Source organism: Nelumbo nucifera, chromosome 4 (assembly GCF_055504915.1).
Source record: "Nelumbo nucifera cultivar China Antique chromosome 4, China Antique-T2T, whole genome shotgun sequence".
NCBI classification, from domain to species: Eukaryota; Viridiplantae; Streptophyta; class Magnoliopsida; order Proteales; family Nelumbonaceae; genus Nelumbo; species Nelumbo nucifera.
This window is the reverse complement of record NC_142652.1, coordinates 14,852,692-14,880,680: the sequence shown is the minus strand read 5'-3', so window position 1 is coordinate 14,880,680 and position 27,989 is coordinate 14,852,692. Positions and strand designations below refer to the sequence as shown.

At 37.1% G+C, this 27,989-nt stretch overlaps 2 protein-coding genes across 4 annotated transcripts; one reads left to right on the top strand and one right to left on the bottom strand.

Annotated features, from left to right (window-relative positions):
• Window positions 1–207: 207 nt before the first annotated feature.
• LOC104608047 (FAD/NAD(P)-binding oxidoreductase family protein) lies at window positions 208–14,634 on the bottom strand. 3 transcript variants are annotated; one of them, XR_016068675.1, is made up of 17 exons: window positions 14,363–14,634; window positions 14,088–14,213; window positions 13,648–13,707; window positions 6,729–6,842; window positions 6,531–6,618; window positions 4,224–4,369; window positions 4,032–4,133; window positions 3,249–3,320; window positions 3,076–3,175; window positions 2,883–2,965; window positions 1,631–1,708; window positions 1,429–1,527; window positions 1,292–1,342; window positions 1,089–1,145; window positions 967–1,008; window positions 438–626; window positions 208–404 (listed from the first exon to the last, which is right to left on the bottom strand). XR_016068675.1 is itself a non-coding variant. In XM_010273905.3 (16 exons), the coding sequence occupies exons 1-16, from the start codon at window positions 14,501–14,503 to the stop codon at window positions 540–542; spliced, it is 1,446 nt and encodes a 481-aa protein (XP_010272207.1). In that variant the 5' UTR covers window positions 14,504–14,634; the 3' UTR covers window positions 208–539. The 3 variants fall into 3 exon arrangements, 2 of the variants coding, with proteins under 2 accessions (XP_010272207.1, XP_088742711.1); XM_010273905.3 differs by having other exon boundaries at window positions 208–626; XM_088886585.1 differs by lacking the exon at window positions 1,631–1,708 and having other exon boundaries at window positions 208–626; window positions 14,363–14,612.
• A 3,637-nt stretch (window positions 14,635–18,271) lies between these two features.
• Window positions 18,272–26,666, top strand: LOC104608046 (pentatricopeptide repeat-containing protein At1g74750-like). The gene is made up of 3 exons (XM_010273904.3): window positions 18,272–18,542; window positions 23,485–23,729; window positions 23,877–26,666. Exon 3 carries the CDS (start codon window positions 23,880–23,882, stop codon window positions 26,520–26,522), a length of 2,643 nt encoding a protein of 880 aa, XP_010272206.1. The 5' UTR covers window positions 18,272–18,542; window positions 23,485–23,729; window positions 23,877–23,879; the 3' UTR covers window positions 26,523–26,666.
• The last annotated feature ends 1,323 nt before the right edge of the window (window positions 26,667–27,989 follow it).

The window sequence follows — 27,989 nt, the reverse complement described above, 5'->3', positions numbered from 1 at the left end:
TTGAATGGGACACCTGCCGTAGACTGAAGGCATGTGCGGAAGTGCAGTGGATCCAACTCGGATCGATAGGAAGTGGCATGGGTGAGTATTCTATATTCGTAGCTAAAATAAAAGTAATGTCCTATCAGTATCAGATAGACTGTTGCATGGGCCCTTCTTTCGCATAGAATATTCAAACAAACTGCAGTATAAGAGAGGGGTGCAGGATGAGGGCTCTAATACTCTAATTCATCTTGAAAAAGTATTGCTCAACTCTTTGAAATCGTTACAGTAATTCTGGTTTACCACTCCACTTCTAAAGAAGTATCAATTAAATTGCGACCCATTTCTTGCCACTTCAACCGCTTCATTTAGAACCCTCAAATTTCTCTTTTTTGTTGCGTAGGTGGTTCTTCCATGCACATAACTAAATTACCTAAATTACAAAAGGGCAACATCTAGGTTCCCGAATATATCTACTCATTTCTAGTTGCTACCATATATACAATGTTCCTTTCAAAAAATTCAGCTGCTGGTTGGGCCAAATTATGTGAATGTTTTCATGATACAGCTTCCTCTTTCAGTGAAGCACTTAATGCTAGTTTACCTATACTTGATCCTGCAATATAACCGCCTGACCAAGCATTCTGCAAAAAAACCATAATAAAATTCCATTATAAAACAAATACGAATCAACCTTCATGAATGACCTAAAAAAATTGTCCAGTTTGTATTAGATGGACCATATGATGATCAAAAGTAACCAAGTCTAATAAAATTGGCAGATTTGAAATTTGAAAAGCAGACCCAGGGTAATATAATGTCCAACGAATTATTAGCAGCAATAAAAGCATATCCAAGTAACATGTTCAAATAACATAAAAGGTTCAAAAGAACATAAAAAAAATTAAGATAGTATTTCATATAGTTCACTTATTTATCTACAGGAAACTGTTCCTGACCCTTAAATTAATTTTGGATCATTACCTGAAAGTTAAAACCACCAGTTACTCCATCAATATTCAATACCTACAGAAACTTCCAACTTTTAAAATCATGTAACAAGTAAGCGAAGTAACATGTTTGATCGTGTCAGGAAGGAATACTACCTCTCCTGCAAAGAATAAATGTGGTTGTATCCTGCTTTCCATTGTGTTCAATGAGACCTTCATAAAGGGAGTCAAAAGTTACATGTTCAGAGGAAAGAAACTAGCAGAGAGGGAAACCCAGAGAAAAAAAATGGCAGATACGCATGCAAGGACTAGTGAGAGAGAGGATAGGGATGAGGAACATGCAGTGGTAAGAGTGAAACCTCTGATAGTGGGACACCTCCAGCAGTCACAAATTCATCCTTGAATTGGCCCTTCATTGAAAATTGTGATATGACTTTTTGTTCCCTTATAAATCACAGAGGATTCAGATAAGTAGAAGTGAAGGTTGGAGACATACCTTTCCCACCACTCTAAAAGAACACTGCTTCAGCAGTGAAGCAACTGAAACCAAGGAATTATTTGGAATGGATGCCCACAATAAATCTCCACTTAAACCCTGCATATGAACCATGAAATGAGTTATTCCATCACAATACAAAAAAGATTAATATCCAAATGAGAGCTCAAATGTATGCATCAGTGAAAAAGTGACTCATGACCTCACGTTCCAATATATATTTCCAAAATCTCTTCACCAGGCCAAATTCTAGAGGGAACGAATTAAGAGCCTTTTGCTTCTGAAAAGGTTCTAACACTTGTTAGTTCACAAAAAAAAGGGGCAAAATGAAGTAACTCAGAAACCAAAAGAGACCATCAGGTGAATAAAATTGATTAAGGTAAAGACAACTTCATTAAATGAGATAAGATTAGGGGATGCAACTTGAGCAAGGTCAGGTTGGGATTTTCTTAAAACTTGAATAAAATTTGAATGGGCCCAACCCAGAAGCCGGGGCCCAATGCAGTGTAAAATCTCCTCAAATCGGGTACCCAACTTGCACCCCTAGATGAGATCGAAAAAATAAACTGGCAGACAACAAGAAAATGCAAGACTATAGGTAGAAAATACAGAACTACTTGTTGCATCGAGTTTATTAGTAAACAAAATATGCACCCTGACACTCGATAACTTTCTATGAAGCAATATCACAGAATGATACTGAAGGAGGAAGGAGAGATTATTTGACAGAATAGACAACTGGGAATTCCAAATAAATGAACGTAGAACTCTCTCATATCAAATTTATTATTATAGAAGAGGTCCTTCAACACACACACACACACAGAGGAGAGAGGGTATTCAACTTTAAAATATATAGATTTATAAAATAGCATATATCTAGCATATCAATATATACATGAGAAGCTAAACTAATGTTGCATGAACACAGACATGGGAGTCAGAATTTGATGCATGTCCAAGACTTTGACTCGACAAGATGAGTAAACATGGACTTGCAAACACACATATGGAAAAGTATATGCTATTAAAATAGTTCATATTTTTTTAATCTAACATTATATACATGCAAAAACATTTGCCTTTGTTACTAAATCACATTTGATATGAAAAATGATATCCATCTTGTACATTATCTGTTCATGTCAAAAAAGCCAAGGGATAGAAAGTAAAAGTTACTAGAAGCATCCTCAAGAATCCATGACTCTGATGCACGTCTGACACAGATATGCCATCCACTTGGGAGAGTTCACGCAACATTGAGCTAAAGATGGTTAAACTTTCAAGTTTTGTGCACGATAGCCCAACAAAAATTGCTGTTGGACAAGAGAAAGGTTAAAAAAATGGAGGAAAAATAAGAAAGAGAACAATAGAAGAAACCATCCTATCAAATTTAGAAGAATCCACAGAAAGCATTTGCAGCTAATGTAGGCCATGAGAGAATAAGACTAAACTGCAAACTGATCCTTGTGTCGAATAAGAATAGACTTCACTTCATCTACATGACAATCAGGTATGAAGTCAACGAGTAGGAGTCCTGCATTTGGACCCAAAAATTATCAGGTTAAACTGTTAATGGGAAACAACATAACATTTAAGGATAGAATAAACCAAAACAGACAGGTGCACGTACAAAAACATACTTACCCTTGTAACCTGAACCGAAGAGATCACGTGCCCCCCATGCAGATAACCTGAGAATCACTGGTCCACTAAGCCCCCAGTGAGTGACTAACATGGGACCAACCTAAAACAATAAAGTATTAGTTACAATGCAAGACATACATTCTGAGGTTTCCAAGCAATATAAGCAGACATGCCTGTGTAAGTTGTGGCATATGCCTTCCAATACTTTCTAATTTCAGCTTTGCTTTAACTTTGCTAAATGTAACCTGAGCATGGAAATTATAGAAATGGATTAGGAAATTCTCCGGAAAAAAAACAACAGCATCCCTAAGATCAAGTGTGGCATCCATTCTTGTCATTTAATATATCCATTCCAAGGAAAAGAAGAGGATGATTGTACAACCCATAATGAAAGTGATAACAAGTCGCAACTAGTATTACCATGAAACTAGTGTAATTTCCAGTCACAGATCTCAATAAAGAATATAAGATGGTATTATTTAAAAATCAAAGGGAGCTATATCAAAATCTCAACAAAAAAGGGATTTAAGTACTAAAGCAGCCATGTTACAGATTAGGGGTGACTAGCAACTGAAAACATAGACAAGTCAATCGACTCTTCTAATTAACAGATACTGTAGAGTATTTACATTGTGACACATACGAAACAATTTAAAATGAACTTCAGCACACAACCATTTATACACTCATATTCTAGTTGTCAATGCTGGACTAACTTGCCTGGGCCTACTAGTATGAATTTCATTATGTAAAGGTTGCAACTATCTATTTTCCTCTCATATTTAAAAGCTTCCATTTTTATTTTCTGTTTGAAATTTTTTATGAATTGATCAAAGACAAGAATGCCAATCTTCAAAAGGAGGTAAACTGGTAAAGAGCCACCTAACATATATCTTGTTTCCATAAATATGTTGCAAAGAACAAAAAGTATGTTGCTGAATTTTGAAGAATGTTACCCCAGACAACTCTGCTAACTGTGTGTCCTCAATCTTGAAGGTGAATAAGCTTGGCACTGGGTCTACAATTGAATGACCAAGCTGAGAGGCAAGAGTGTAACCCTGTGACAATAATAAAATCCACTCAATCCAGAAATTTCATTTAACTCATGACTCATGCCTGGCATTTTTATTGAGCACAGTGAATGAAACCTGTGGGCTACTTCCACTGGCTATCAATAAGTAATCAGATTCAACATGTTCAACCATATTTATAGTGCGCTTCTCAATCTTGAGAAGAAATTTCCCACCAGCATTAGTAGATGCAGTAGTGACTGTCTTGCCTGTCTGCAAAACAACTGTTTCAAGAATGGATATTTCAACATGGCTTGCTAAGGAAAAAGTGAATACATCTCACGAATGAAAATATCCAACTATATTAAATGCAAATTACATATTAAGAATTCACAAAAAGTTATTATCAAATTAATACCTGAGAAGGACTGCATTGCAGGGGGGTCAATGGAAAATGATGCAAATGCTTATGGAACTAAACAGCACTTCCTAGATAACATGGTGCAAGATTGGGACCAGGAAATACATATACAACAGATTAACTCCCCTAAAATGTCTCCATCTAACTCTAACCCTCTGAAAAATCAGAAGTACAGAAATATTCATATGATGTGTGTGTGTGTGCGCGCTCATTTTAGAGGACGACAACTTCTATAAACTACAAGTTGATATTCTGGTACTGTAAGTTGTGACTATTATGGATTTAGATAAACATTAGTCAGCTGACTCATTTTAGAGGACAACAACTTCTATAAACTACAAGTTGATATTCTGGTACTGTAAGTTGTGACTATTATGGATTTAGATAAACATTAGTCAGCTGAAATGCATGTTTAAAATTTAATTTTGGCTAGTATTTGACAATCACTCTGGATGGCATCATTGGAGGAAGGTAAGTAGCGGGATCCATCCACATAAGCAAGAAGAAACTGTAAGGCTGCTGACTAGTTACCCCACCCACAAAACCAAATGAAATTGAATTTCAATGGATGCAGTTATGGAAACCCAGGCAAGTAAGGAATTTGATGGGTCCTTTAGAGACAGCGTGTGTGCTGTTGGTGTTGGAAACTCAATTAGAGAAAAGTTGCTATCCATTCAAGGGTTGATGTTGGGTAGATAATTGGGTTATCAAAATTTAAATGTGGAAAGGGACTCGCAGGCAACCATCAGCTGGATGGAAAATGAAGCTGTTGGTCCTTTGTCAATTCAGAAATCATATCAGGGATGCTAGAGCTTTCGCTTTTATTATAGGTGCTAGATTCTGCTAGATTCCTATATTTTTTTATGATTGGAAATGGTAACTTCATTAATACAACTTAAGCATAACTTTCCAGAATTAAGTACAATTGTCAACCCCTAGAGAGGTGTTGAGCCCCCAGTAATCTTTCTCACAAAACTGCCCAGAACATTCTCTCTCTCACAATCCCTTGCTAGATTCCTATATCAGAAAACTCCTTTGCAGACACCTTAAGTAGAGAGGGACTTGGTGGAAAGTTCTTGTGTTGGGTACAACCCCCCAGTTAGTTTTTCTTTTTCTTTCGAAAAAGAAAGGAAATAAGAAAAGAATAGAAAGTGAAGAGAGATCAGAAGATCTGTCTAGACTATCATTTCTTGTGTTGGGTACAACCCCCCAGCTAGCCCTCTCTTGTTGCAAGCGTTGTACTTGTACTTATCATTTCTAATTCAATAAAGTTTGATCTTTTACTGATCAAGAAGATCTGTCTAGATTCTTAGAGGTGGTTTACTACTGTGATTAAGCATGCCAAAGTATTATCATCCTTGTTGGCAGCAATCTTTCTTAGCTATCACACTAGAAAAGCATATGTTATTAAAAAAACAGAAAGGTGATTATATGCCCACATACATTAAACATCATTAATGTTCTACAGTGTTCAGAGTAAGACGTCCTCGCTCCAACCAGTAATGTGAGCCAGATTTATAGCATTTATATATAAGAAGTCACTAACTCGGTAACTTCAACACCAGTACACATGGAACCACTGAATAATTCTAAAGATGCACGAGTTTCCTTCATTAAGTTCTATCATGACCAAGTAACAAAAATAGAATAAGGAACATACAGATCACATTCTCACACTGTTTCTTACTACTCACTTGAAAAGCAATGAACCAACAGATCACATACAAATGTACTAACTTCAGATTTTCAAATACCATGCATATCCAGTGAACCAATGTTTTCAAATACCAATTAGAAAAGTAACAAAGCATTCGATTAAGCTACCTCTAATGCTTTATATCTCATTAGTCTTCTTCTTTTTTAGACTACAAAATGTAGAATATAGTTTGGACCTTCTGAGTAACCAAGCTATTAGTATAATCAAAAGCAAAAAGTATTAACTCTCCATGTGGCCATTGATGACTTTAACTACATGAATGCTCCTGGTCCAATAACACCAGATTGTAAGTTGGCAACACGATTACCTCCTCTCCTCTTTGCCTCCAGCATAAGGCAATCAATTATAGATGATGAACTGTTGCCGACAGGAAATACCCTTCCATCATCTTCGGTCTAAGGACAGAATAGGAACATGTAGAAGTAAGCATAATCAGAATAAAATTACAAAACAAGTAAAAGTGAGAGAGTTTCACATACATGAGAGGAGAGATAAAAAAGTGAACCTTAAGCTCCACACCATGATCATAAAACCAAGACATGGTATCTAATGGACCATGAACACTGAAGAAAGATCCTCGCAATTCCTTGTTACCCCTAGGATAATGTTCTGCCAAAATCTACATTAATTGGATGCACTTAGAAGACAATGTTAGAATACTCAAACATCATTAAAAAACAAGATATTCAAATTATATCAGTGGATTCCATGTTTTCAATGTATGGCAAATAGGAAAAACACTTGCCATTTTTTAAGACAAAAATAAAATTGATTAAAGAAAAAAGAAAAACACAAGAAAGGTAACAAGAAGTCACCCGAGAGAAGAGCATAGCAAGAACTTCAAACAAACCAAACCCATCCAGCAAAAACACAAACCACCAACTTCCCCCAAACCTTTGAAAAGGAAATGACAAAGTGACCATAAACTTCAAACCCGGTCCCCAACTACAACACCAGCCCACAAACCAAAATAAAATGACCCACCTGAGTCAAGAAGAAAAGACAACCCCCCCCCCAAAAAAAAAAAAAAAAACTCTTAAAATCTGAATGACAATCACAACTTTCAGCCACTCCCACCCCCAAAACAATCTTGATCTCAGTTGACTATTTTAGAATCGGCTGCAACAAGCTTACTCCCTCTCTTGTTAAATCTTTTGAATTTCTTCACTTTTTTATAGGCCCCACTCCAAATACATTTCCTCTCAGTATTGCAAAAGCTTTTGAAATCGGAAATGTTTGCCGACACTATAATCTTCTAAGACACTTTGCTGTGTTAAAACTCTTCTTAAAATTCTCAAGTACATGCTCACCATCGTTAATTCTTTCCAATTCCAGCACAGCATTCTTTTCAAAAGTCAAGAATTCCACTCCATTACTTCCTTCCCTGTCAACCACCCCATCGAGCCCCAAAATCCCAAATTTAACTTGGCATTCCTTTACCCCTAAATTGAACCCGTCCCCATCATGGATCAACTTCTTTTCCACTCAATTCCTTTCCTCCATCTCCTTAAATATCATCCTTGCAAATTCTTCTCCCCCTAAAAAGAATAAACCTAAAGTTTTACACACTTCCACTCCCTTGTTCACCACCACGTCCAAATCAACCGATCTGTCCAATATATATGTTTTTTTGCAAGTCAAAAAAAATTATGGAACTTGATTCCAGGTGTAGTTTTCTGGTCGATTTGGCAAGAAAGAAACTCAAGGATGTTTCATAACAAAAGCTGTCGAGAGGATGAAGTGTGTTAGAGAATTGTGGGGAAACTGTACTCCTGGTCTGCAATACAGCTGAATATTGACAGTTCCTTCTAATAGGTCCCTTTTTTTATTTTGAAAGTCTGTTTGTAATGCCTCATGGGATAGTGGTCTGTTTGTTTTTATGTATTCTCTTTTGTACAGCCTCTGGTTGTACATTTGATCTTTATCTTTGAATGAATGGATACTTTACATCTGCTCAAAAAAATGTTTTTTATAAGTAAAAGTTCATTAAAATTTCATTGAAAACAGTAAGGATAAACAACTGTTATAAGCATCCCATCAGGAGGCGCAAGGTGCAGCCTCACTCTTTAAAGATCCACTATATATGGTTCATCCAGCATAATTTCATCTTCTTGATTTTCTTCCCCTTCATTTTCAGATTCATCTTTTTCCCTTTGACTCAAAGGTCTAGTTATGTACTTCTGATTTCTGTTAAACACCTTAGCACTGCCTACATCCTTACCCTCTTCAATCACTTTAGACTCCTCCCCTGCCACAGAAAGCTCTTTTGTTTTTTTCATGACCATCTCGTTCTCCCCAGAATCATTCCACATGATCTCAAGTTGAACCTCCTTATTACAGTTCCTACCAGCATCTTGTTCCCTTCCCATCTCTTCTTCCTTCCACCGGACCCAACTCAACCAGGAACAATCTCTCTTTCTTCCTCTGTAGTCATCTCCTCTATCTTTTCTCGTACATCCCCCTCATTAATAATTCTGTCATTATATTCCCTACATGACGGGGTGTCCACCTCCCTACTAAGCTCCACTTGACATTCTCCTCCTTTTTTTTTCTGATCGATAACATCAAACTTGACATTCTCCTCTTTCTGCTATGTTCTCAGGCCCAATTGGAGTGGGTGACTCCCTTAGAGCTGAGATCTTTGCAGTTATGGAAGGAGTACAGAAAGTTAAGGAGTTGAACATCAGGAAACTCTTAATTGAAGGGGATTCAGAGGTGGTGATAGGGTGGCTGATTAAAGATCACAATGGCTTATGGAAGTACAATAATGAGAGGAGGAAATTCAAGTGGCTGGTGCGGGAGATGGAAGTTAAGATACTTTGGGTTAAAAGATCGGCTAATTCCCTAGCTGACGCTTTAGCTAAACAAGGGGCAGAAAGGGATTCACTTTTTTGGGCTAAGCTGTAACTATAGTGTGTTTTCTTTCTTTTTTCTCTTTTCTTGAGGTTCTTTGCTGCTCTTGAAAGATAAGCGTGTTTGTCTTCCTATTGTAAATCTTCTTTTGATGAGTTAATCAAAGTGTTATTAATCAAAATAATAATAATAATAATATTATCAGGTATCTCATTAAGAATCCTAACTTCCAAGGATTCCACCATAGCCTCCAAACACATGCAACTGGGAAAAGCACTTATCAATTTGGTCCAGTAGGATTAAAATAACAAGGACATAAAGTATCTTCAATTAGATCCATTCATATCACATCTCTCCTTAGTATGTAGGAAGATAAACTATCCACCTGAAGCTAACAGGTTAAAATTCAGTTTTGATGGGCGTTGTTTAGGCAACCCAGATGAGTCTTATGTAAGAGGGGTGGTTAGGGATGGGGAAGGAAACATTTTATTAAGTTTTTCAAGGGCCATTGGTTTTGATAACTCTTTGAAGAAAAAATGGTGGCCCTAATTCAAAGGTCTTATTCGTTTTTTGGTATCCGGATAGCCGCTTACCTAGGCAAATGATTCTTGGGCAAGAGTTACCTGGGAAAATTGTGGTGCCAATGTTTGGTTGCACCGATGCTTACTCAGGTAAAGACTTTGGTGGGAGGTTTTTAATGTTTTTGGCGGGTGGGTAAGCAACTTACCCGCCCCCCAGGAGACTATCGGTCAAGGATTAAAGTATCGGTATCGCATATCGTATCAGACAACTTGGATACGGATACGCTTTAAATTTAAGGTCAAATAATCATAAATAATGTATAAATACGGATATTTTAATGGTGTATATGAAAAAATACATTACAATTAATATAACAGGATGCATAGATATCATATAATTTTATTGATAATTTATCAATCAAGAGTCCAAAATGCAAAACATATTTTCCTATTATATTTTAATTATTATATCATTTATTTTTGGTTTTACTAGTTCTACTTTATTACATTAACAAAAAGGTCAACCAAATATTAAATTCTCTATGTAAATTAAAATATCCATTAATAATTTATAAAATGTATAATCTCAACTTAAAATATATCAAATCTATTAAAATTTCTAAGATACATATCATATTCAAATTCACAATTTTTGACTTTTAAAATGATTATTCCATTATTATATTTTTATTCCTATAATTTTCTAATTAAAAATATTTTTTGGTATAAATGTAGATTAGTAGATTTGATAGGTTCAATTTAAGATTATATTCTTGAGTATTTTGTAAACGATTTTTTATTTCCTAAATAATAAATATGTTTTTTATGTAATGTAAATTAATATATATATATATATATCATGTTCAAATTTATAAATTTTAAGTATTAAAATAATTATTCTCCTATTAATATTATATTTTTATAAATTTTTTGAGATTCAAATAATATTTTGATATAAACATGGATTTGATATATTATTTATTTCTGTTATTTTATAAAATACTGATTTTAAACATTACTTTTTAATTTTTAGTTGGAGTTACCTGTAATATGTATTATTTATTTGAATTGCATTCATGTAATAAACAAATAAAAATTATATTCATTTACTCGTAAACACAAGAGGAGGAGTAGCGTGTTGGTTTATAGGCGTAGACGTTAAGCTCTCCCAACTCTTGACGCGAGTTCGACTCCCTCCAACTTTCTTTTTTTAGAAGAGTATGCGCATTCGCGTCTCGCGGGCGGTATATTGTTCTATATCGGTCCGTATCGATATGTATCAGCCGATACAATGCGATAAGGACCAATACACACCCGTATCGGTGAGATATGCACGAATGGCACGACACATATCCAGTCGTAGCGTATCCCGTGCCAGACATTAACGATACCAATACGACACGCCCCGTATCGGATGTATCGTATCGATATTTCAATCCTTGGTATCGGTTACCCGGGGTAGGGGTGACCAATCGGTTTATTCGGTTAAAAAACGAAACGAATAAACTGAATTTTTTTTAACCCAATTTTGAAATGTAAAACTGAAACCGAAATTTTTGGTTCAGTTTTCCGTTAAAACCGAATTTATTTAATATATTATTATATAAACTATAAATTATAAAATATATATAATATTATATGTTCTAATATATAATATAATATAATATATTATAGATATTCTATATGATACATAATTGTCAAGGCGACGCCTAGGCGACAAGGCGCCCTTTGAGGCTCGCCTCGCCTAATCGCCAAGCAGTTTTCTACTTCCTACTATAAAATACTTTTTTATTCATTCTTTTTTGAGATTATAATTAAAAAATAGACATTATTAAACTAAAATGATCATTTTGTGTGTTTATATACTAATTTCTTTTTATTATTTTCTTATATATTAGGGTTTAATCAACACAAACATTGCTAAATGCTGTATTGAACCCTCAAATACTTAAAAACCTGAACTAATAAGTAAGGAAGAACTTAAAATTTTATCTAATCAACACAAGTGAAGGACTATTTCTTCCTCCTGGTTGCATAAGAAACAACAGCTTGCTAACTATAAACCTCTGAACTTCAGGTGGTCGGAAGTAAGGATACTATCACACGCCACCAGCCATGAAAAGGTTTCTACCCTTGGGGGTACTAGGTTACCCCACACTCATTTTATCTGGTCTGACTCCATTCCATCTCTCATTAATGCCTTGTAAAAGGATTTAACTAAGAAACTTCCTTCTCTGCATTCTTTCCACCATAGGCCATCTTCTGTGGATCTGGGAATGTCGGTAGCTTCCAACTTTTCCAACAGCAGAATACACTCTTCCACTTCTTGGTCCAGTAAAGGTCTTCTGAATTTTGGGTTCCAAATCAATTGCTCCCCTCTCCACTCATAACACCGATCAATAGAGACTTGCTGTTCTGTCAGCTTGTATAGTCTGAGGCACACCTCACAAGTTTCCCTACCCCAAGCCGCTCAACACTCATCTTCCCAAAACCTTACCCTAGAGCCCTCCCCCACTTTAAACTTTACCAGACTTCTAACGTCTTGATTAAAACTCATGATTCCCTTCCAAACACTTATCGCATAAGAACTTCTTACTTCCCTTGATTCCCACCCGAATCTCACCACTCCATATTTTCCAACCACCACCCTCATCCATAAAGCCTCCCTCTCTCTCTCTCTCTCTCTTGCCCAAATCTCCACAACCATTTCCCTTATAGTGCTTTGTTGAAGAGCTTCACCCTTCTCAGCCCTAACCCTCCCCCCTCCTTTGAGCTACATACCTTCTCCCACTTGACCAAATGAAATTTTTTGGACCCCCACCCCCTTCCCATAGAAAGTCCTTTTGAATTTTCTCAATTTTTGGACAGACCAAGGTTTTCCAACAATTTTAATACAAAGTCTCTCCATTTGATCTTAGAGACAAAATATTGGACTTGAACAAGCCAGACAATTATATGGGTGCTCAGTGTGGAGAGGAATTAGGAAGGCTTACCCCTATATTTTAAAAATAAACTATAAAAAATATGAAATAGATAATGGAAAAATGGTCAGTTTTTGGATAGACCCTTGGTGCACAAATAGATCTTTGTGATGCAAAAGTTGCTAATTACCTTGATTGTTTCCAAACTTTGACATTGTGTGGAACCCCAGATTTAGAATTCTTAATGATTGTAGGCTTGATTCAGTGGAGGAGCTTGTTTGTTACTTCATAATCAGCATGTTGCCCATCTTCATAATGATACAAGAACTTAGCATCAATAACACCAATATCTACCAAATGCAGTTATTGTATGTGCCTAACAGGAAAAATACCATTACAGAGCTTGGGCATGAACTTGGAATTTGGTATCAATAACAGGACTGAATGACTTAAAGTTAGTTTTCTGATCAACAGAACAAGTTAGTTGAAGTCCAAAATTTAGAATAGGTTTGCCTGCTGCATGAAAGGCATGACAGACATTAGGCAGCAAACTTCCAAAGAAACACATAGCTATGGCCAAATCATTTTGCCATTTCATCATGAAAGTTAACCAGCATCTAAGGCATTATCTTGGGATAAGAGCTTATGAATTAGTAGATCAGAAAACAGTGTCAACAAGTTATGTATAATACCTCTTATTATTTGTTTGTTTATTGATTTATATTGGTGAGGGGAGTTCATGGTTGGATAAAAGGTCTAAACTGATTGAAGTATAGGACCATGCCAAAGTACCAGCAGTGGGTTGGTAAGGTCTCCTGCTGGTAGTAGTGGAGACTTGGGGTCGAATCCCACCTGCACATGGGTTGGGGGATGGGCTACCCCCCCCCCCGGGGTTGTGTAGCCCTTCAAAAATATATAAAAAAATAATAAGAACAGCTTATTTACAGATGGAATTACAGCAATAATATGTGCACCGACTTCAAATATATGAATAGAAAGATATATTTCATTGAACATTGTATCAATGGCCTGATACAGATTAAGAGAAGTTATTTCATGCATTCAGATTGTTTTTGACAATCAATCATTCATTGCCTATTTGAGGTAATTGGAAACCAGGCCCTCTCACCATTTTATCAGTGCAATGTCCATTTGTCACATTGCATCGACCTCCACCGGAAATTTTTACCTACAAATCAGTAGAAATTCTAATGAACAGATGGAAAGGGATACAAACACAGAAAACACGCTATGCATAGACTGAACCTGCCATAAATTACTAAAAAGAGCATAGCATGAACTGCAGGATAAACAATTTAAATCCAGACTACACTTTTGGTTAACAAGGGCATAAATGGTTCGGTCGAACGGTTAGGATCATCCAAATGACTTGTATCTGGCCGTAGTAGATCTCCTAGTTCACTAGTTGGATCCACTAAATGGAGAATTGATCCCGCCATCCATGCACATGTGTCATTTTGCTTGCTTTTGCGACGAGTTTACTTCCCCTTAGATTCTGCTGAAACACAATTCATGCAATGCAACTATACAAGTTGGAAATAAACCAACCTTTGATAAAGGCTTCCCTTTCTCAATGACCAAGACACCCAAATCGGGTGCTACCGTTTTAGCTCTAATGGCACCATAAATTCCAGCAGCACCACCCCCAACCACCACCAAAAGCGGTTCATTTGCCTACTATAAGAAAAACAAGAAGATACGCTTTTGATCAAGCCAGAGCGTAATAAAAATTATAAAATAATAAATGAGGCCCGAGAGAGAGAGAATTTGAGGCAATATAGAGACAGAATGAGGGTTTATTTCGAAAAGAAAAAAAGTATAACCTGTTGAGCTCTCGAGATGCTTGATGCAGTAAACCTTCTCCTCCTGCCAAGCAAGAGAAAGCCATCAAAGTTTCTACTGATAATAGCAGTCTCCAGAGGAAACCGAGATAGGAGGAAGAAGGGAGCAAATGTGAAGCTCATCAGTTCATTCTCCAAACTACTGAGTACTGAATAGATGGAGATATTTGTTTCTACCAAAAAACCAGAGAGATATTTGATATTTCTACCCCCCCTAAAAAAAAAAAAAAAAAAAGCAGATAGCGGACTGACGGACTGTGAAGTGGAAGAAAAAGAATAGGGATTTATTTGTTAAAATGAATGTTTTTAGGCCCTTTATAAAATAATGTAAAATGTTTAGAACTTATGTCCTCTAATTATCTCATCATCTGTCCATCATCTCAATGATCTCATCTCCTCGTTATCAGAAGAAAAAAACAAAAGCAGAGCAGCAGTAATAACAAACAGCAACCAATTCCACCATCTCATCCTTGTAAGAGATTGCATGAACATGTCTCAGCTCAAACAAATTCACGTTCAGACACTACGTACTGTATCGGCCCATCATCGAGAGACCCTCTTCTTGGTCCTTATACAGTCGAAAATTGCATTTCTTGGCTTTCTCTGGTCTTGATTAAGCATCTGGTCTTCTTGACCATATTTAGACCCCCAATTCATTCGTATGGGAAACCGTTATCAAGGCTTACGCGTGGAGCGTCAACCATAACGATAAGTACATTTTACTCTATAGCAAAATGTTGAAGGAAGATAGTGTTTCACAAGTCAAACAATCCTTCCCATTTGTTCTCAAGGCCTGCACATTCTTGTTGGCCATCTACGAAGTCAAACAGATACACGTCTTGATTGTAAAACTTGACTTCGCCCCTCCTACTTATGCTAGTAATAGTCCCATCCGCTTTTATGCATCCTGTGGATTTTTGGATCTGGCTGTGAAGGTGTTCGAAAATAGAAGTTTGGTCTCCTCATCCTGGAATTCAGTGTGGTGACTTTATCACTGCATTACAGCTATGTGAAGATGTAGCTAAGCAGTTGCTTGAATCAGATGGTGATTACCTTTTAACAGAAAAAAAAATATATATATATATATAGGGATAGTAATACTAAGACCATGTTTGGGGGTACTTAAGTTAAAAATAAGTGTTTATTAGATAAATGCTTAGATATAAGTTATATATATATATATATATATATATATATATATATATATATATACTTTTAAAGTGGGTTCATTGGCCTGGGATTGGGTTGGGAAGACCGAGCTTCATCTTAGGCTCGATTCGGGCTCAGGCCTTAAGCCTAAATTTTAGGGTTGGGCTTGGGTTGACCATAAACCCAGTCCAACCCGTTCGGCTTGCATCCCTACAGCTCAATTTGGAAATAGTACAAATATAAATATATATAATGCAAATACATACAAAATACATGGTTTGTACTCTACAAATTTGTATTTGTACTCCTTCCAAACTAAGCCTACCTATAAACAACATCCCCTCCGCAAATTGGGGATCTTTCCCTCCCTTGACATTTACCCAAACTATACGATTGCATTATGAATTATGAGGTAGATTAAACTCAAATTATCCCATAATTATTTTGCTTGGGTATACCCATCTTATAAAAGGGTAAGTAACTTTTCCACTTGGGGACAAAACTACCCATTTTATTAATGCCTTTTTTATGGCTAAAAAGATAATGTTCTTATTTACCTTAGAAATAAAAAGATATATGGGTAAATGCCATGGTTTTCAAAACCGGACCAGACCAGAAAAACCAGGAATCGGTTAAGTGATTGGTTCCATTTTTCCCCAAAACCGGATTTTTGCCAAAAATATGTTTATATGGTTAGCAAACCATTGACTCGGGCGTTCGAATTATTCAAACCATTCAATGATTTTGAGCCTTTTTTTTATTTTGTTATTAGAACAGGTCGTTTGTTCAGTTCAAATGATTGGACTATTCAACCTAGGAACCAGACTCCTGACTGGTTTGTTGTCCGATTTAATTTTAAAAACCTTGGTAAATGCACTTACTTGTAACTTTCCAAATGAGTGAATGGTCAAAATTTGATGTTTTATGAACTAACAACAATAGTACCCAATATTATATTGATAACTTAAAAGCATTTAAGCATCTATGGTAGGAAAAATATTATACTCATAAAATTTATATTTACCAACCTCAAATGTTGCTAAGAATAAGTGATAATAGTACCAAATACAGCGGAAATGATTTATCTTAACTGTTCCCATAATTATTGTTTTGTACGTCAAATTTATGGCTAAAGCACTCGCCATTAGTCCATAAACCTAGAATGACATAAAATTGTGTTTGTTAAAAATTTTGAAAGCCGGAATTATACTTAGGGTATGTCCATTTGTTATGAAATCTAATATATGAAAGTGCAATAATTACATTAAGAGGTATTGGTGAATTTTTCTTTCCTCTCGACTTTAAATGCAGAGAATGTTGTTTTGAATTTTGAATTATGAAAATTATCAAATATCCATTTTGACCCCATATATGAGAGTTTTTGTTTATTTTTTTGGGGGTATCATTGAAAAACAAAAAATCCTATGATTGCACTTTAAAACATAAAAGATAAGAATAAATTAACAAACATTTTTTCTCTTAAAATTAAAAATTTCCTCTTAACAAATAAGAGTTAAGAGGTTATATGTTAAGAGAAAACAAACCCTTAAAAAAATGTAAAATCAACTTTTCAATTAAGCTTTCTCACGTAGCTTATCGGAAGCCGCTCTATCAAGGCAAATCAACCAACACATAAGCCAATAAGCCATCCCAAACAGCTTCTCAACCTTCACCCAAGGTACATGCCTCCTTTAAATTCACGTAGATTTTATATTTTTTCTTAGTCAATAAGAACGTGGGTTTTCTTATTGGTTAATTTTTTTTTGGAAGACATGATACCGGAAGATTCTAGGGAGAATGACCAATCAGCCCAGATCAGAAATGTATAGTCCCAAAATAGAAGGAAAATGCATCATGACCGTATGTGGTTTATAAGGGGGCTGGAATTATGCATCGTGTGTATCCATAAAGATTCTATTAATTGCATAAGAGTAAAATGACGCTATCACGCTATCAAGGCCATGGTAATTTCCGCACAAGATTTTTGGAGAATGACCAATCAGTCCAGATCAAAATTTTATAGTCACATAGTACAGGAGACTGCATCTGACCGTAAATTGATGTCTAACTTAGTGGCAGGATGTAATTTATAGGGAGGAAAAGGGCTAATAATAGGGGGCTGGAATTCAGAATTCTGCATCGGGTGTATCGTACTACTCCGCGTTTTAATTGCAGCCATCTATTAATCTGTTACTTTCATGCTTCCATGAAATTGTAGCCACGGATTTCATCATCATCAAACCAGAAAAGCTTGAATCAATTCATGTGGAGATCCGACGTCCAACAGAGCGTTTTCTTATGGTTTTTAGTGGATCCACGCCTACTGCATAGACGCGATAGAGGATCGCATGGGTCCCGTTGCCACCACTAATTCAACGCCGAATGTCCTGGCCATAAAAATCAATCGCCTTTATCTGGAGTTCGCATTTGCGCCGCACGGGCGCCTCACACAGAACATCCGAACCGTATATTAGGAATATCTCCCAATAACAGCAGGAGAAAAGCGAGCTGCCCAAAGAGTAAAGAGCCAACGAAAGAGTTAAATGATAAATAACAGCAAGCTTGAGCAACAAGAAACATTTCTCTGGCTACGGCCTACGGGGTGGGTGGTAAACATTGAGATTATTATCTAGTGCGATAGGTCCTATAGGATTTAAATATCTACCACTAGAATAACGCCATCCCCACCGTTGTTGTATGCATTGATGAATCATGAAGATGCAGCCCAACCGTGTGTCGTTCGGCTCATATGCACACTGGCCCCTGTAGGCCTTTACAGACATGTCAAAACATAGGCTCCGAGGAGGAGGAACTAGCCAACGCCAACGGCGGGAGTAGAAAAGGAAAAAGTAGGGTGAAAGGGAGATTTTTGAGTCACAGAGCCGCCCCAAGTTGTCTGGAACTGACGGTGGAGAAGGGGTAGAGTCGGCTCCCCTTCTATTTCTTTGTATCTTCATTGCTTCTCCCCTTTTCCTCTCTCCGTGCTACGCATGTATCCAGAGGCCATCTTAAGGTAGCTTCCCTCTCCCTATCTGGGTCTGTTTGCATCTGGGCTATTTTCTTGTTTGAATACCGTTGGTTGCTTTGCTCAATTTGGATGTTATTCCTTGAATATATTCTTTTTTTTTTCTCAGCTCCAGTTATTTCAGAACATGAATATTCCAAATTACGCTATTTAGGATAGAAACAGAAAAGCCTCTGTTTCTATCCCTGTAAAAAAATAGAAGAGTTAAACAAAATGCGCAAATTTTCGCAACTGTGTCTTTTTGTTATGATTTTCTATGATTAATCCAAACAGGGTATTTTTTTTTTAATTGCGTTTGTTATGCTGTTAGCTTAAGTTTAAGCCTTTTGCAATCTTCTGCAACATAATCTCTTAATTAATACTGAAAAGAAGTCAATTTATCTACTTCATCAACTTGTGTGATGTGTACTTAATATGTATTTCATTGTATATTGAAATGGAAAAGGTAGTGCCTTTTAAAGCTTAAATCCTCTATACTGATTGCTATTTGCATTATAGTATTTCACATTTGATGCACAGAAAATATAAAAATTTCAGTATCCCTTAACGCCTCCAGTCATGGTAGAATCCCACAAGCATAGATTGGTACGCAGTTAATTATATTCCTCCGTAGGTATCTCTGCTTCCCATAGTTTTAAATAGCTTTCTAATGCTTAAATTCTTAATTTAGCTTTTTTTTTTTTTTCCTGTCATAGAGCAATATGAAGAAGGCCATGTTTTTAATGTAACTTAACTACAGACAACTAAGATGAGAAGATCAAATCAAGTGTCAATATAGTTCATAAACCCAATTTGTGGTAAGATGAATTTCGGGGGGGGGGGGGGTCATTGATAGAACTTGCATTAAGAAACCCTAGAAATCATTAAATAGAACTTGCATTCAATGGGTAGAGTTACATTGTTGTTGTTTTAATTTTTGAATGGTGGCTCATCTTTACGTAGTTACTTTTAGGGCTGTTCATAAGAAGACCCAACCCGACCAAACTGACCAACCCGAACCGAACCGACTTAGTAGTTAGTTCCTAGTTAGTAGTTACAACCTACTTAGTTCCTACTTAACTAAGTTGTCTCTATCCTAGTTACAACCTTACTTAATTTCTAGTCTTCTAGTTAGGAATGACATTAATGGCAAGTATTGTAAGACAACTAGACAAGGAATTTTTTTGGAAAAGTTTAAAGAAAAGAATCAAAGGATCCTAGTTTCTATGGTCTTTTACACCAAATAAGCAACCAATTACAATTAGAATTATTGAATTAGGTGTCCTTTTTTACTTAGATTAGAAGGTTTCTTGAAATATACAAATTTTAGTCTTCTTTCTCAAATACAGTTTGACTTTCTATTTTCTTGATAACTTCTATTCTAACTTGGTCCGCCCTCCTTAGTCCCTCAACTCAAGTACAATCTCTAATACAATTTGACTCTCAAGAATAAAAAATTTGAAATTTCAAGTTCTCAAGTCTCAACTTCAAGACATCACTCGAACTTGGTTCTCCCAACTCCCATCTTCTCATTCTCTCAATCCCAGATGCTTATCAATTTGTCTTCTTTTTGTTGTCTTCACTTCTAGCGAGAATAAATTCTCAAACTGACAACCCAAACTTGCACTACACAGGCACATGGGGGCATGGTTGAACTTAGAGCCGAAACCGACCCAGCCCGACTCAAACCGACCAGGTCGGTTTTGCTTAACACAAGGCCTGTTTCAGTTTCAATTTCAGGTAACCCGACCAGGTCGGGTCGGTTGGAAAAGTCTCAGTAAACCGACCCAACCCGACCCGTGAACAGCCCTAGTTACTTTTTACATTATACTTCTTTGTTTAATAAAATTTCCATTTTATAGAAAAAAAGAATGAAAGAATGTTCAGTGAATGAGAACAACCACTGGGAAATGTGTTGAACAGCTTATAATTTGCACCCACCTTGTGATGTATCCCTACTTGGAAGAGGTACAAGAAAAAATTTAAATAGGATATCTTGTACTTGTTCTACCCAGAAGTGAAGCCCCAGTAACCAATTCAAAACCCCTTTACTAACACTCAAAGATAAAATATTTGTTTTAGGTTGCAACATGGCCAGCAAACAACACGTACTTGAGACAGGCTCTGCTGAATGCTTATGAGATACATATGAAATCTGTTAGTATCTAGCCAAGTTACTTGAACATGCAATTTGTACCAGTAGGATCTGGAGCTGAGAGTAATGGAACAATTCTTTTGAGGTTATAGGCCTTGACTAGAATTGGGATTATGATGGCCTGGGTGAGCTTCTGCAAAAGGTTTAATAGAAGCATGAATGCTTTATCCACTATGAGGAATCTGTGAAACAGATCTATCAAAAGCTAGCACTTATTTGCTAGTGGTTATCTAATGCCTTCATCTGATAGGCAGATCCTTTTGATGCTTTATAATTTCTATTAGATATTCATGGTATTTAATCCGAGTGCCGTTTTGATACAGTGAAATACAGGTGCTTGAATTAGGTAAAATATATATGGTGTATGCTCTTTGAGGAACATGTGAGGCTTAGGGGTGAGAGGGATAAAAGGAACGAACCTGTCCCTAATGGCTAAATGGTTCTTGAGGTTTAGTTCAGAGCCAAAGGCTCCTTGGAGGAGAGTGATATCTGTGAAGTATGTATGGTACAAGGAACAGAGATTGGGACCAAGGTTCGGTCACTAACTCCTATGGTTGTTCCCTGTGGAAAGGACTCAAAAAAATCTTACGATCACTTTATAAAAGGGGTGAGCTTCTGCAAAAGGTTTAATAGAAGCATGAATGCTTTATCCACTATGAGGAATCCGTGAAACAGATCTATCAAAAGCTAGCACTTATTTGCTAGTGGTTATCTAATGCCTTCATCTGATAGGCAGATCCTTTTGATGCTTTCTAATTTCTATTAGATATTCATGGTATTTAATCCGAGTGCCGTTTTGATACGATGAAATACAGGTGCTTGAATTAGGTAAAATATATATGGTGTGTGCTCTTTGAGGAACATGTGAGGCTTAGGGGTGGGGGGGATAAAAGAAATGAACCTGTCCCTAATGGCTAAATGGTTCTCGAGGTTTAGTTCAGAGCCAAAGGCTCCTTGGAGGAGAGTGATATCTGTGAACTATGTATGATACAAGGAACAGAGATTGGCACCAAGGTTCGGTCACTAACTCCTATGGTTGTTCCCTGTGGAAAGGATCCGAAAAATCTTATGATCACTTTATAAAAGGGGTGAACTTTGAGGTGGGGGGTGGTGTTAGAGTTGGTTTTTGGGATGACAACTGGGCAGCAACAGGCCTTCTTAAGGAGGTTTTCCCTTCCCTTTGAGCAATTGCCTCAAATAAAGAATCCACTGTTGTGGATATGAGGTCTTAATGGTTCTGCTGCTTGGACTCCTCACTTTAGGAGAAGGCTGAATAACTGGGAGATTACAACCTTTACTGACTTGTTGGCTTCACTTCATAGCAGCAACATAAACAGGAATCAAAGAGATAAAAGGAGGTGGGCTTTGGAAAAATCGGTCATTTTCTCGGTGAAGCCTTTATACAATCATTTTGTTCACGAAACTGGAAGTAACTCCCCAATCTCAAGAGTGTCATGCAAAGGAGTCCCCTTCAAAAATCTGTTTTATGTTTTGGAAGCTGTACTTGATAGGTGTCTTACAGTGGATGACTTGTTGAAGAGAAGATGCAAAGTAGACAATGAGAATTGCGTTTAGGTTTGAGCTGCAGAGTATCATCTAATCACCTCTTTTGCACTGCAGCTATGCAGCTTCTATCTGGAAAAGAATTCTGGCTACTTTTGGAGTTCATCTTTGCTTCCCTGAATCCACAAAGCACTTTCTAGAGGCTTCACAGCTTAATGGCCTTAGTAGGGCAGTTAAGGCAATGTGGAATATGTGTCCTGCTGCTGTAGTTTGGGCAATTTGGGGTGAAAAGAACAGTCATATTTTTCTAATATAGCAAATGATGATTTAGTGGTGGCAGGGAAGTTAAAGGTTTACTGATTTCTTGGTTTGCTTCAAATTACTATTATAGAGAAGATCTTTTGACAGCTTTTTTTAGAAAAATTTTTCTTTTTGTATCTAATGTGGATATATAGTGGCTTTTTGTATATTCCCAATGTATATTCTCTTGTTGTACCTGGGTGCTGGTTTTGATTAATGAAATTATACTTTACCATTTCTCGAAAAAGGAAAAAAAACAAATTATCTAGTATAAGTTCATTTATGGGATGCAGTTATGGTGTGAGAGTGTATTGCACCTCGATGAAGAACCTCATGGATCCAGTCTTGGCTTGCATACTGATTTCCTGCAAGTATAAACTTGAACCTGCATATTGAGCAGAGTGTTGGCATGGTTTCTCCCAACTACTGTTGATAGTTAGTTATATGGTGTTGCAAACGGAAATTGTTTGGATTGAGTGTAAAAGAGTAGGAATCTGTTGTACAATGGCTTTGCTACCTGAAGAAAGTTTTTTAAATGGTTTCTGGGACTTGACTCTTGTACCAGAGAGAGGTTGTTGGCAGACTTAGTTTATGGATGCAGAAAGGTATAACCATATAAATAATTGTGTAATATCTTAGAATTATCCCTAGGGGTGATGAGTATGATATGCATGTTCTTGCAAGTGAATTTACTTAATCTTCTTTAATGCTTCAATTATCTTTTTTCCAGATAAATGATGTGAAGTTTTGATGGATGAATACTTATGTAAAGGAACCACTAACAGATGCTCAAGTCTTTAAAGAATCTGAAATTACTTATGAAAAACCAAGAGTATTTACATCCTTCTTATCTGAATGAATATAACTTGCTTCATATGTTAATTAACAGAGTGTGTGATATTCGTCATTATCCATCAGCTTTAATATTTTCATGTTGTCCTTATTTTTTTTGATCACCAACAATGACCAAAGAAACTTTGTTAATTTAAACAGATAAGAAATGACTGTGCTACTGAAGAGGCCCAGAAGCAGGGGATCATGATGGCAATGCAACGTAAGACATTTCATCAAGGGGAAAACAGCTATCATTCCATGTGCTGGATTGGTTTTTAGGTTTTGTTCAAACCCATCATGGCCATGTGATCAAACAAAGAGAAACTACAATTCTTCTTCAAACCAATTAAACCGTTTATGATCAGTTTATTTTGGCATTCTTGTTACTCCTTTTATGATCCAAGGTAGGGGCTTGAGCAAACAGATGAATCTATTTTTTTTTTCCTGTTAAATACTTAAATACCAAAAGGCTCCTATTTTATCACTAGCATTATTATTTTCGTTGTCCATGTCTCCCTTGGATGGTAGCATTGAAATATCTAAATTTGCAGATAATGTTAAGGACAAAGCAGATTGGCACCCTTTCCCAGTGCGCTAGGTCTTTTTTTCTCGGTGGTTCACGATGCAGTGCAGCAGATGGAAGTTCATGTAGTTGCACTGAAGATGAAGCTTGTATATCTAGAAGGCAGCAGAGAAGTAATGAGGTTCTACTTCCAGAAAAGACTTCAACCTTAGCATCCAAGTCTTCAACAAAAGCAGGAACTCCAATTTCTGGAGATGCAGTAGGAGTGGTTGTTTATCCTAGGACTGAGAGAGTTTATCCAGCTTCAGTCCCAAAGATTGTAAATGCTTCTGGTAATTCAGAGAGGTCAGATGACACCAGTTATGAAAATGTTGATACTCAGGTTGGTCAGAATGGTTTGGTACGCATACCCTCTCTTGTTACTGACCACTTTGTTAGGGCTGGTTTTGCAACAATTGGATTCCTGTCTGACATGGCAACTTACAAGCATTCAATATCAGATGGAAGTGGGTTGCCTCTCTTGTCCCAGAATTTTATGGTTGATTCAACTAAGCCCATCTCCAACATAAGATCATCAAATGCAAAGCCCCAGAGAAGAGGTGTCTCCAATGTCCAGAGCATACCATCTATTGAGATTGCAAAAGGATCTAGTTCTAAAAGTTACCCTCATGGTTCAAAAGATAGAGGTGAAAAAACTGATTCAATGAAAAGTCTTGACCGTGTTCCAAGCACAGAAGCACGGAATTCTGTCAAAATTCACAGTGTTAATTCAGATACCACTGATGAAAGGCAGTCCATGCCACAGAGATCAAAGACCCATTCTCACCACTTCATTCCAAAGTCCAGGTCCAGGGAACAAACTCCAGAGGTTAATGTTGTGAGAGGCATTTCTGAAGGTAGACCTGCAGATAAGGTTCAGAAGTCCCTAAGATGTGCAAAATTGCCAACAGGAACTGCTCCATTGACCAGGCAGCCCATGAACTCCAGGCATGCTGGGGAGCATGCTTATTATATTTTGCAACAGCTGAAGTGGGGTCCTGCAGCAGAAGAGGCTCTTAGTAATCTCAATTGTGTTTTGGATGCTTATCAAGCAAATCAAGTTCTCAAACAGCTAAAAGATCACTCAGTTGCCCTTGGCTTTTTCTACTGGTTGAAACACCAGGTTGGTTTCAAGCATGATGAACATACCTATACCACAATGATTGGGATCCTTGGACGGTCCAGGCATTTTGGTACCATAAATAAGCTGCTCAATGAGATGGTCAAGGATGGGTGCCACCCAAACGTGGTGACATATAACCGTCTGATCCATAGCTATGGCCGTGCCAATTATATGGACGAAGCTATCAAAGTTTTCTACCAAATGCAAGAAGTGGGGTGTGAACCTGATCGAGTTACCTACTGCACTCTCATTGACATCCATGCAAAAGCAGGGTTCCTTGATGTTGCAATGGACATGTATCAAAGGATGCAAGAGACAGGTCTCTCTCCTGATACTTTTACATACAGTGTAATGATCAACTGCCTTGGGAAAGCTGGCCATCTAGCTGCTGCTTACAAGTTGTTCTGTGAGATGGTTGCTCAGGGTTGTGTTCCTAATTTGGTCACATACAATATAATGATTGCCTTGCAAGCAAAGGCAAGGAACTATCCTTGTGCATTGAAGCTGTACCGGGACATGCAGGCTGCTGGGTTTCAGCCAGATAAGGTGACATACAGCATTGTAATGGAGGTCCTTGGCCATTGTGGGTACCTGGAAGAAGCAGAGGCTGTATTTGCAGAGATGAAACAGAAGGATTGGATACCTGATGAACCTGTCTATGGTCTCCTGGTAGACTTGTGGGGAAAGGCTGGCAATGTTAACAAGGCTCGAAGATGGTATCAAGCAATGCTCGATGCTGGTCTATGCCCTAATGTCCCAATATGCAATTCCCTACTCAGTGCATTTCTGAGGGTTCACCAGTTCTTTGATGCCTATGATGTGCTGCAGGGAATGCTAAGATTGGGTCTGCAACCCTCCCTGCAGACATATACTTTGCTTCTCAGCTGCTGTACAGAGACACTGTCACCATTTCACATGAACTTTTGCTGTCAACTTATGGCAATCACTGGCCACCCTGCTCATGCTTTCCTAGTCTCCATGCCAGCCGCAGGCCCAGATGGGAGGAATGTGTGTGATCATACTAGCAATTTCTTAGACTTGATGCATACTGAGGACAGGGAGAGCAAGAGGGGACTTGTTGATGCGGTTATAGATTTCCTTCATAAATCAGGCCTCAAGGAGGAGGCAGGATCGGTGTGGGAGGTGGCTGCACAGAAGAATGTCTACCCTGATGTAGTGAGGGAGAAAAGATCCTGCTATTGGCTTATCAACCTTCATGTCATGTCAGATGGAACTGCTGTGATAGCTTTGTCAAGGACACTTGCCTGGTTCCGAAGGCAGATGCTTTCATCTGGCATTAGCCCCAGCCGGATTGATATTGTAACAGGATGGGGCCGCCGCAGCAGGGTAACTGGATCTTCTCTGGTTAGACAATCTGTACAGGAGCTTCTCAATATTTTTCAGTTCCCATTCTTTACTGAAAATGGAAACTCGGGCTGCTTTGTGGGGTGTGGAGAGCCTCTCAGCAGATGGCTGTTGCAGTCTTACGTGGAGCGGATGCATTTGCTGTAGTAAATGAGCTTTTGTGTTTCTGTTGTAGCATAAATGCAATTTTGGCAAAGCGGAAAAGTTGTTTCCTCCATATTTAGCATATGTTACTTAAACTATTGTTATTTTGAATGGCTTTGTGGAATTAAAAGGGGTCATAATTCATCATTTTCATGTCTATACAATTATCTACCATGTTGAAATGTAGGGCAAAAATGTATACCTCAGATGAGAAGGTTAGGTTAATCATCCTTCTTTTTTCTTTGTTCATATGATGTCCATTTCCTTTAAATTATGGACTGAGAGTCTGAGACTTTGAGAGTCCAAGGTCTTAAGAATTGTGTTGCTGAGAGAGTGAGAGGGTGCATATAACTTGCTTTTTTCTCTCTTTATTTTCTTTCAAGTCAGACAGCTTTATTGTGAATCTATTTGCATTAATGATTAAGGATTTTCCTTTTGAAATTGAATGTACTCCAAAAAGCGTAAACCGATTTTTTGAAAATCAGGCAAAGCTGAAATTTATGATTAAATTAATGCATCATTGCAATACTATTTTCAAAACTAATTTTCGAATAAATAACAACATTAATCTTAGAGGGTGTTCTTCAATATGAATTGTGCACTTTGTTGTGAGCCATTAGTGAATCACTCTTTGGTTGTATATTGTATTTCCTCTTTTCCAAAAGTTTCTTGAATTCCTGATTGTATACATAATTTCCTCAAGTAGTGTTATATTATTATGCTTGACGGCATGCAAAATTCAGATGGAAAATCTAATTTAATGATATTAATTAGGGTTTTTTACGATTCGCTCCACCACAGAATTCATAACTTTATCGTACAGTTTGGGTCAGTGCCAGGGGGGGGGGGGAGAATGTTTCATTTTATAGTGCCAAATTAAGAATGTTTTCACTCTGTTTTAAGCACATCCAATTAGGCAGTTGCCCGCATTTTATCTGAGTTACCCAGAAAAGAGCTTCCCTCAACTTCCTGCTTCTTTCCTATTTTCTATCAAGCTAAACAGAACCTTCTGTACTCTCAAAACAAGCTTAAATTGATTGATTAAGATTGGTCAACAAGGGATTTTCGCCCGTTTTGATATTCCAGTGAATCATCCAAGGTGGAGGGAGGAGGACGAAAGTGATCTAATGATCTTCATTGATTTGTTTGATTCAATGTAAAACTTTCCAAGTTATTTTATATTTGAATCATATTGTCTGTTCATTCTATGATAACGACTCTATTTTCCTTTGTGATGTATACTAAAACAAACCTAAAGGTACAAAAATAAAGTTTGGTAAAAGAGGCATAAATGATGGTTGAGGTCAAAAATTAAAAATTAAAATAACAATATATTTAAACATGGGTATCAGTTTATATCGATATGATCGATATTTACTCTTTTTCTTTACATTTTTTTTTTATTTTATAGTGATCATAGAGTTGGGTTGGGAAAAGATTAGAAGACCTTTTAAACATTTTAAAAACTCT

Coding starts and splice junctions, on each gene's coding strand:
- LOC104608046 (XM_010273904.3), top strand. CDS start 23,880: ATGTTAAGGACAAAGCAGATTGGCACCCTTTCCCAGTGCGCTAGGTCT.
- LOC104608047 (XM_010273905.3), bottom strand. CDS start 14,503: ATGAGCTTCACATTTGCTCCCTTCTTCCTCCTATCTCGGTTTCCTCTG. Junction 1,709..2,882: donor GACACAAGGATCAGTTTGCA/GTTTAGTCTTAT, acceptor GAACCTTTTCAG/AAGCAAAAGGCTCTTAATTC. Junction 1,009..1,088: donor ATTTATTCTTTGCAGGAGAG/GTAGTATTCCTT, acceptor AAGTTTCTGTAG/GTATTGAATATTGATGGAGT.